Source organism: Ptychodera flava, unplaced genomic scaffold (genome assembly GCF_041260155.1).
Source record: "Ptychodera flava strain L36383 unplaced genomic scaffold, AS_Pfla_20210202 Scaffold_55__1_contigs__length_887147_pilon, whole genome shotgun sequence".
NCBI lineage: Eukaryota > Metazoa > Hemichordata > Enteropneusta > Ptychoderidae > Ptychodera > Ptychodera flava.
Window position 1 is genome coordinate 207,193 of NW_027248377.1, and position 10,873 is coordinate 218,065.

Genomic DNA, 10,873 nt, shown 5'->3' on the forward strand with positions numbered 1-10,873 from the left:
TTTAGGCATTTGTATGAGACTGAGTAATTTCTTATTACAAGCACTTTAATTCAGTGATAGTATTAAGAGTTTGGATAATCTGTGTTGTAACTTCATCTCTGATTTAGACATGATGAGAAATTTACATTATCATTGACACAAAAAAAAATTGTAATTATCCGTCCAATAACATAAGGGGACATAAGAGCACATAACACATCGTAGTTTGCTAAAATCACTATTTTGCAAAGATTCATTCAATTTTTAGGAACTTGTTAACCTAAGATTAAAGTATTAGTCAGGTTGACCTGTTAGCCGGCAGTCATAAGTTCAGTTAGCAAGAAGTGAAAATGTATGCAAACAGTTTTTATTTAATATTCAGTTTGCAATTTGTTTATTATACTTAACCACAAATCACTTTAAGATAAGCACGAGAGACTCTGCTGATGATTTAGAAGCTGCCAATATTCAGATACAGACAATGAAAGCTGATGCAGAAGAACAAACAGAAAAACTCAGTAAAGAAATGAATGTTCTCAGTGAACAACTTGAAATTAAGGTATGGTATATATTTTTATGTTCACTGTACCTTAGTTTTCAGTAGATGCATGCAAGTCAACTGATGAAATCTCTTTAAAATATTGAAGATCTTATCCTACTTTTTGAAAGTATCTGTCATCATCAAATAGAACATGTCTTTAGTTTTATCGGTGCAGTCATGTGACACCATACCCACTCAGGCAAACTGAATTAAATGACTACCGAATGATTTAGACAATGCCACTGAAATGAATCGTTCAGAATTATCAGCCTTAACATGTGTGACTTTTTTATATACAATGCATTCTCTTGATAAGTATATTCATATAGAATAATTAGAGGAGAAAGTTATGAACAACCACAGATTATCATGTAATGCTGTTTCAATACATAAAAAATGCCATGCCATGACCTCATACATCCGGAGCCTAACTGATACTCTTTTGTTGTTTCTCTAAAACATTACTAATGGTACGACTTATGCAAGGTGTTTCTCAGTAGACAAGTCTACAAACCAAATACTCTGATTAGAATTTCCCTGTGTGGAAATTGCTTGCGATCTTGATGATAACTATCCTCAGAAACAAACCCAGCAACTTATAGCCAATCATAATACTGATAGTTAATATTCTTGCTCATGACACTCAATCCAAAAACTAGAAAAAGGTACAAGGATCTGGTAGCATCCTCAGGACCCTTTACCAAATTTAAAAATTCAAGACCCTTATTCTGTAAACATTTTTCTTGATATAATGTTGTTTCACCAAATTAAATTTAAATGACAAAAGTATAATTATAAACATCACTGTAGTTTTCTTACTGTGGGTCTCCCAGGTGCTGTTATGTCATACTGTGCATAAAGTTACAAGACAAACCATATGTCAATTTCAGTTTGAAGATATATAATGCATATAATTATGCCATAAATCATATACTTCTGATTTGATATTTCATGCCAGGGAGGAAGGATGCAAGAATTAGAAGCAAAGTTACAATTCAAATCGAAACAAGAGATTAATGATGAAATAAGGAAACTGAAAAGTGAACTGGAAAGCGGTTTAACCAGTGAAGATGGGAAAGGTATAATCAAGAAACAAATCTCCTCTTTAGAGAATACTCTCAGGTGAGTTAATCTGCTTTTAACATGAAACACGATTGGAACTAATTTGGGATAATTGGATTTTTATATTTTTTAAATTTCTCAAAAGTGCTAGGAGCAAGATAGTTGAATGTTGCAATAATACAAATTACTCGAGAAAACAAGTGTGTAATGTAAAAAGAAAAGCAGATGAGATTACATTATTTGTAGATTAAATCGGCATTACTTCACCATCCAATTATCCCAAATTAGTTCCAATCATGTTATGAATATGCATATGGTTATGACCCTTGAAACAGTTGAATTTTAAGTTATGAAATGGTCATCATCTCAGAAATAGTTGACTTTTGTTAAAGTAGTCACATTATGGAATGAGTACAATGAGGAAGCAAGGAAGAATTCTTGAAAATTATTTGAGGTGTTAGATGATAAATTTATTTGGCATAAATGTTGCTATCCCACAGAGGCATATATCACGTTATTACAGGCATCCTTTTGTGAAATATTCAAATTCTACCAAATTTGCCCTTTAAATGTATCTTTAATTTTTGAAACATTTATTCTGCATTCAATATTAGTATATCATTCTTTAAGTATTACTGAATTGCCATCTCATTTCTAGCAACCTATACTTAATTGGAAAAAAGTTATTGAATGCAAGTATATTGTTTGAATAAAATATGCAAGTTTTTCTGACTCCATTTCAAAGCAGTGTACCTTGACATGTATATATACACACATATTACTTTTATCACATCTCAGTGAATATCACCGGAAAGGTTGTGCCTCTTGCATTTTTGCACAAAATACTTGTATCACTTGAAATTTCCTCCTTAGTGTACTAGAACCAAAGCTAGTTTTCAAAAACAAACTGCTAAGGAACCATTTATTGTCAATACGTTCTCAAATTGCCAACATTGTAAAGCTGTTTTTGAGACGTGAGTGAGAATCGAGGTGATATCTCTAAATGGTAACAGAAAAATAATTTGTTATTGAAAAAACCATGCCTGTACATATATTACCTGAGCACTTTTATTTGTGAATCTTGGCTGGGGGAATGTTCATAAAGTTCTGTTTGAGTACAATAAATCCTGGTTTGTGCAGCTTGTGGTATAAGTAATAAAGAGTCCTAATAGTTGTGGTAATTACAAATTTCATAAACTTTGCCTTGTGATTGTAACATGAACCTTAAATTCAGCCATACTCTCAAAATGATACTCCTGGTAATGTGTTTGAAACGTGTATGATAATTTCAGAGTAAGAATTAAATAACAGCCTACTCATTTTCCGCAGTCAGGTGAGTTTACATACCTGATGGACAGACGGAAATAATTGCTGATTTTAATTTACTGAAATCAAAGGGAAGTTTGTGGGATTTTCAGTATGCTGGACATATATATCTGGTCAGGTCATATCTTTTAATCCTTGGACAGGCTACATTTCAAGTGTTTATTTCGCCCTTGACTTTCATACACCTATCTTTTACAGGGAATACTTAGAATTGCAAGATGGTATAGATTCTGACAGAACTAAACACGAACAGATACAACAAGAGAGGAAGGTGAGTATGTTCATGATGTCAGGGTGACTTAATGCCCACAAATGTTGATAAGATGTTATTCTAAGGATTGAGTCCGGAAGATCCAAACAAAAAGTGCAACAGGCCCCATCTACTCACTTGATGGTCATTCATAAAATGGTCGAAAGTTGTACAGTGATGGCAATTGTTTGATAAAAGGAAATCTACATCACTACCTTGCAGCTTGAAGTATCAGTTATATTTCTTTACTATTCAGTTATATTTCTTTACTGTTCCTTGGTTTCTTTAATTGTAGATTGTCAATGAGAAAGCAGACAGACTAAATGAAATGCAAAACAAAGTGATCGAAGGAATAAAAAGAATGACTTTGATGGAGCAAAAAGATTGGAGGAGATAAAAATGGTTCGCAAATTACACATGACAGGTAATTGTTTGACTTTATGTCTTAGAGCTACAGAATTGGCACAAGTACATTAACAGCCATGCATGAAATTTTGGACTTGCTTGACACCATGTACACTGCCTTACATAAAATGCCTTGACCTAGGTTAATTGAAACTGTTAGTAATAAGTGCAAATATCCGTTTTTGTAATTTTTTTATTGTAGGAGCAGCTACAGTACATGAGTGGTCATCACTTGCCTGAACAGATGAAGATAAAATGTTTTTAAAATCCTTTTCTTATTTGTGAGGTAATATTACTGAGATGCTTGTGTATATTTTATATATGTAGCCATTTAAATTTTAATGAAGCAATTGATCTAATTCTTAGTGATGTATGATATACGTTGATTTTGAAAGAAAGTAATATTGCTGATGTATATTGATACAGACATTTACTGGAATTATTATGTTCAATGTTAGATATGGAATTATTATCAAGTAAGGTGTAGCTTTGCAGTGGCAGCTACATTAATTTTTTAAAGAGCACAACTACCATCACATCTTTGCCTTGACAAGCTAAAAAATGTAGCTCATATACATTGGTTTGTTGAGTACAGTATTCAATATCCTGTAAGTGTATATGAGTGAGTCAGATGAAGAGTGTACCACCAAATCACACTTATTGAAGTAAAATTGTGAAGTCCTGAATACACCCTTTGATAAATCAGTAAAAATAGTGTCAATGACACTGTCCTCCATTTTACAGAGATACTAACAACTAGAACACACATGACATTGCATTCTTACAGGTTGACTAAGAAAATTCCATTGCAAGTCCAAATTAATCTTATACCCCAGCAATATGAAATGCTCCATCTCATAGAGTCATAATGACTTTTACACGTCTGACAGAAAAACCCTAGGATCAAGACTATCATGTTTTACAGCAATCCAACAAATACTTTGGGAGAAAATGATTTTTTGACAAAAAATGGGGAAAAATTGCCCCAAAAATACAAATATGAAAATTTCACCACAATTTGAACAAATCTGACAAAGGTCAACCCTAGGATCATACATACAAGTTTTCAAGGCAATGGGATGAGTGCTTTCAGAAAAGATTTTTTGACAAAAAACGGGAAAATCGCCCAAAAAATACAACTTTCACAATTTCACCACAATTTGAAGAAACGTATCTTAAGTCCCTATAAAGAGCCTGCATACCAAGTTTCAACCAAATCTGGCCAGTGGTTACAAAGTTTTAGCAATTTGCAGGATTTTTCCTTTTTCCCCCTTCATTTGCATATTTTTGACTTTGACATGTTTATTTCAACACCTCTCGATGCACCTGTCCACCAAATACTAAGATGGTAGGTGCTGCGATTTAGGAGTTTTTAATGTTGACAGACATACATCCGCACATAATAACTAACATACATACATACATACAGACAGACCATAGACCCTCAAAAAAACGCGGGTCTATGGACAGACAGACAGACAGACAAACAGATAGACATGCATACATTTATTTTTACAGCTTTTAACCTCCAACAGCCGACCAACTTGTCAATATTAGCTTGATCAACTTGATACTACAAATGAGAGTTAATTGCATTCTAATTAAAGTAAACAAGACTTGCTTATCAACATTTACGTCATAAAAAAACAGCATATCTGTCAGGTTATAAAGAATCTTCAGCTGGTTATCTTTATCAGTATTTCATCCTATTAACCAAGCACATTTTAACTTTCAAATTAACATTGCAAGTAAGTTCTGTTGAATAAGTTGAGCCTGTAGGTACTCAGAGAAAGCACACAGAAGAGACAAATGTTTGCAACTTAAGAAGTTCAAGGTCACCAAAAGCATAGGAATCATGTAACACTTTCATTGCACTGTTTACACAGATTGCATAATTGCTATAAATAGTACATGAGGAATCTTACAGTCCAGCTTTACCATAAAAACCCTATCACTTTGACCACTCGTTTACTTGATCACTCTATTTTTTTCCTCAAAAAGTAATTTTATTTTATCCTTACCAAGTCAACCATAAATGGAAATTGGAACTTTCTCTATCTCTATTTATTTGACCAACCTATCATGACAAACTATTTTGAGCAATTTCTTTTAGATAACATACAGAGCACAATATATGATGGTTCACAATATGTCAAAGTTGGGATTCAGAAAGTTGCCTTTACATGTTTTAATCCTCAAAGATGGTCAGCATTTCACCATGAACTGTCAAAAAAGTGAACATTATAATAATTCTACACTAAAATTATTTTGGCTTTGTTGATATCCTCATTAATTCAATTATTTAAAATCATCTTAATTATTTTTTCTGGGTGAATTGATAGGGTTTATACAGTACAAGAGTTACATACAATGTAAGTCAAAGTCAGTTAAAACATCAATTACCGTCTAACATTGCATCATTCCTATAAATAGCACCTCAGCCTGGAACAGCACAATCTTAATCTGCTCATTCACACACAGGCAGTACTTGACTTTGAATGAATGACCTACTACATTTCACCTATGTACCAAATTTGAAAGCATGACAAAAACTACCAAAAAATTTGCAAAATTCAGCTTGAGTTCACAGAGTCATCTTCAGGTCACTCCTAGGAATCTGCACACCCAATTAGAAAGTAATGGCATACAGAGTTTCAAAGAAGATTTTTTGAACCGAATATGGCAAAAATTGCCCAAAAATACAAATACAAATTGTGCCATAATTTTGATGAATTCTATTTTGAGTTTTCACAAGGTACCAGCACGCCAAATTTTAAAGCGATGCAACCATTGGTTTAAGAGGAAAAGATTTTTTACTAAAATGCCAAAAAAAGGAAAAAAAAATCATTAAAAATAGAAAGCATCAAATATTGACATCAAATCTATATGTATAAATGAGTTGGGCCCAAGGTACCTAAAACCCAAATATGACAATGATCAGAAGAGTAGTTCCTGAGTTATCGATTTTTGACCATTTTCGCTTTTTTTTGTACCTCATTAGCATATCTATGGGCCTAAAAAGTTCATTTTAACAACGGCACATCTACATTATATATGGCATCACTACACCAAAAATCAGCTCAATATGTGCAGCGGTTTTGTGTGTTTTGCGTTGGACGGACAGACATCCATACATACATACATACATACATACATACAGACATCTCACATACAGACTTTTTTCAACCATATAACCTCCCATTGCCATATATGTATGGCAAATGGGAGGTAAAAACGAAAAAGTTGTGAAAGAAATCGGCAAAACATATGTTGTAGGAGACCACTCAATCAAGTACACTAACAGAATATATGATGTGATACGAACATGTTAAATATTGAATCAAAACGGTACCACAGTTACTCTACCCCACTGTGGTGTAGAGTAACCATGACTGTACTCAGCATTTATGCTATCTGGTGTGTTTGTGTGATAGTCACAGACTAGAGCCAGGAAGTTAGCAAATAAATATCCCAAAAGAATTCTGTGGTTGCATTACCAGAAACATAATCAATACTGTTGTGTTGGAACATTTCATATGTGATGCTACATTCATTGAATCTCCAAAAACCACAAGTTGTATAAGCCTGTTGGTCCACAAGACTTGTAACACTTCTAAATCAACTGGCGTGATCACCAAATAAATTATAAATCCACTGAGATCACAGAAATTGCTCAGGAATCACTGTGCTCACCGAAGTAGAGTCTAATCTCATATAAAGGACTCTCTTTTCAAATCCCATATTTCCTGAAGTCATTAAATAGATTAGTGGTGCATAATGTATTTTCTTGTATATCTCTGGTTAGCATGTATTTTTCAAAAAACCATGCTATCAATCTGAACGATGCTTTGTGAACCTTCAGGCAAATGCCAGGCTTTAGTCACAAAGTTGTTGATATAATCAAGCAATCAAAATTTTTGGAAACATGTAGAGAATATTCAGATGTTTATTTACCAGACTAATTACATATTCTATACATTTCATACGTATACAATACTCTGTACACCCTGCTTGAGAAGAAACATATTTCCTGTCACCATGAGTTTATCACACTTGTCCAGTGCTCTATGTAGTCATTATCTAAATATTGTAGCATTTATATGCGGTGTCTTGTCTTAAAGGAAGAAATATTATTCTGAACAAAGGATAATGACATCTACACTGAAATTAAGTCAGCAATTTTCTGTAGATGGTGCAGTCACTGTAAAATGGGTAGTTGTCATTTCCTTGCATTGGATTTTTGTGTGCACACATTGTGCATTAAAAATATAATTACTTTTGACAAATTTGATATTATGAATCACCTTGCCTTATACACACAGTACTAAGATTTGCTTTTCAGCAAACAGTATGAAGTTCAAATTCCTTAAAATCTGACTCAATTTTAGACCTCTTGTAAACTCTTTGATTGTTTTTGTGAAAACTTTGCCCTCTACATATTGAAATTTAAGCCTGTTCAATGATCAAACATGTAAATACAGGCAGAATATATCAGTAGATTTATGGAAAGATCTCATGAGAGTAATGTTCAATTAAGAAGCAATTCTGTTGATATGCAGCGTTCCCCATATTAACAATAGGAACATTTGACATATATGTATGCATGAAAGTAGTGTACACATCACAATGATAGATGGTTTGCAGTTGCAGGGAGTACTGGAAAGATGTTAAAAGTTTAAACTCATACAACGTCTACCATGAATTTAATACAGTGCTTACTGTGTGTTTGAAGTATGTCAGAATTCAATATTGTTTTTAAAACTGTAATAAAATGAGATATTTTACTTCTGTCGATGAAACAGTATATATTTTATACTTATCAATCATTGTTTTTACAAAACTTGCACTGTGAGTGGCACTTTCCATAATAAATGTAGTGAATTTACTACAAATTGCGGATTTACTCTCTATGTTTAGTCTAAGATAATTTTCGTATATGTATAGTGTTACTGTGTTGAGAGAAAATTCAAAAGCCTAATTAATATAGGTGATATGCAATATTTGCATCACAAAAATATATAGAATACTATGGTATATAGAATGGTGTGGGTATATGGAATACTATGGGTATATAGAATGCTGTGGGTATATGGAATACTATGGGTATATAGGAGGTTGTGGGTATATGGAATACTATGGGTATATAGAATGCTGTGGGTATATAGAATACTGTGGGTACTGGGGTATATAGAATACTATGGGTATATAGAATGCTGTGGGTATAAAGAATACTATGGGTAGAAGGTTGTGGGTATATGGAATACTGTGGGTATGTATCATGCAATGAATAAACATTTGACAAGGAGTCTCTTTAATTTTATCAGCTAATATGCACATATAATTGATGCAACAAGACGGTATGATTGACCTCACTGCTTGCTCAGACATTTGATGGATTGATGTTTAAGTACTCTGAAAATAAGAAATAAACAGGTTTATTTTCTTTTTACAATCCTAGGCCTCTTTACTGCAGATAAATGGAATGTTTCATAGTCTCCTTCTTTTCAATGTGGTAGTATTTTATTAGTCCCCACGGACACCGTCCGGGGGGACTTATAGGTTTGGTCATGTCCGTGCGTGTGTGCGTCCATCCGTGCGTCCGTCCGTTCACGCAGATATCTCTGAGATGCCTGGAGCGATTTCATTCAAACTTGGTACAAGGATTACTTCATATGTCATACAGATGCACGTCAATTTGTTTTGTGATACGATCCAATATGGCCGCCAGGCGGCCATTTTATTACGATTTTTTCATGTACAGAGCCATAACTCAGGCATGTTCCAACCGATTTTATTCAAAGTTGGTACAAGGACATCGACCAATGTCATAGATATGCACGTCAATTTGTTTTGTGATACGATCCAATATGGCCGCCAGGCGGCCATTTTATTACGATTTTTTCATGTACAGAGCCATTACTCAGGCATGTTTCGACCGATTTTATTCAGAGTTGGTTCAAGGACATTGGCCAATGTCATAGATATGCTCGTCAATTTGTTTTGTGATACGATCCAATATGGCCGCCAGGCGGCCATTTTATTTACGATTTTTTCATGTAAAGAGCCATTATTCAGGCACGTTTCAGCCGATTTTATTCAAAGTTGGTACAAGCTTATTGACAAATGTCATAGCTGTGCACGGCAATTTGTTTTGTGATACGATCCAAAATGGCTGCTGTGCGGCCATTTTATTACGATTTTTTCATGTACAGAGCCATAACTCAGGCATATCTCACCCGATTTTATTCAAAGTTGGTACAAGGACATTGACCTATGTCATACATATGCACGTCAATCTGTTTTGTGATACTATCCAATATGGCCGCCAGGCGGCCATTTTATTACGATTTTTTCATGTACAGAGCCATTACTCAGGCATATCTCAACCGATTTTATTCAAAGTTGGCACAAGGACATTGACTATGTCATAGCTATGCACATCAATTTGTTTTGTGATGCAATCCAATATGGCCACTGTGCGACCATTTTGAACCATAACTCAGACATGTATCAAGCGAATTCTTCAAAAGTATTTTTATCACAGACCTAATGAAGAGGACTCTATCCTCTCTGAGGACCTGTAATCAAAATACCCATTAACAAGTGGGGACTGTGTCATCAACGATGACTTGTTGTTTGAAAGAATTGTTTAAACAATTGATACGATTGTCTAGATCTTCATGATATATATTGAAATTACTTGATGTTGTCCTGTTGTCACTTTGTCACTCAAGATTTCCAAATTTATGTACTTTTATTTCTTTTTTAGACAGTCTTACATTTATTTTATTGAAAAAACAATGTATGTAGTTCTCAGTATTGTTACAGTTTGTTTTTTCTCTGCCTGCTACCGGTATGTAGCTCTGTGACATTTATCCTAGTCATTGCATCTTTGTAGGACTTTAGACTTTAATACCCTCTTGTACCTTTTTGTAAGGTTTGACTTACAGTGCTCAGAAGACAAAATCACAATTGTTAATAAAAGATTAAAATTATCTGTTGTCAATATTATGATTTGATGTGTGTGCCCAGTGTTGCTCTCTATGATGTTGTCATGAATGCATATTATCAGTGACTAGGATTACTACTTAGCAATTTCAACAGGTGTGCCAAAATATGAAAAAAATAGTAAAATTCAGTGAAAATGGTACCGTAGTTGTATAATAAACTGGAGCTGCTGTGTTTACCAAAACCTCTGTAGTAAAGATGTTGAATTATGATGCATCCTTAGCAAAGCAGAATATTATGGTTCTCATGCAAATGTCTTCAAAGTTTAGTACACTGAAAAGTAACTGAATGGAGACAATTTT

General features: G+C 33.8%; 1 protein-coding gene across 1 annotated transcript; it reads left to right on the forward strand.

Moving 5' to 3' along the window:
• The first annotated feature begins 408 nt into the window (after positions 1 to 408).
• On the forward strand, positions 409 to 3,221 carry LOC139128468 (uncharacterized). The gene is made up of 3 exons (XM_070694239.1): positions 409 to 538; positions 1,479 to 1,642; positions 3,107 to 3,221. The coding sequence occupies exons 1-3, from the start codon at positions 461 to 463 to the stop codon at positions 3,204 to 3,206; spliced, it is 342 nt and encodes a 113-aa protein (XP_070550340.1). The 5' UTR covers positions 409 to 460; the 3' UTR covers positions 3,207 to 3,221.
• Positions 3,222 to 10,873: the final 7,652 nt, after the last annotated feature.

Bases quoted from the DNA above. Each gene is read 5' to 3' on its own strand.
- LOC139128468 (XM_070694239.1), top strand. From the start codon at position 461: ATGAAAGCTGATGCAGAAGAACAAACAGAAAAACTCAGTAAAGAAATG. The intron at 539-1,478 runs GTATGGTATATA...ATTTCATGCCAG, and splicing joins GTGAACAACTTGAAATTAAG to GGAGGAAGGATGCAAGAATT. The intron at 1,643-3,106 runs GTGAGTTAATCT...TATCTTTTACAG, and splicing joins TCTTTAGAGAATACTCTCAG to GGAATACTTAGAATTGCAAG.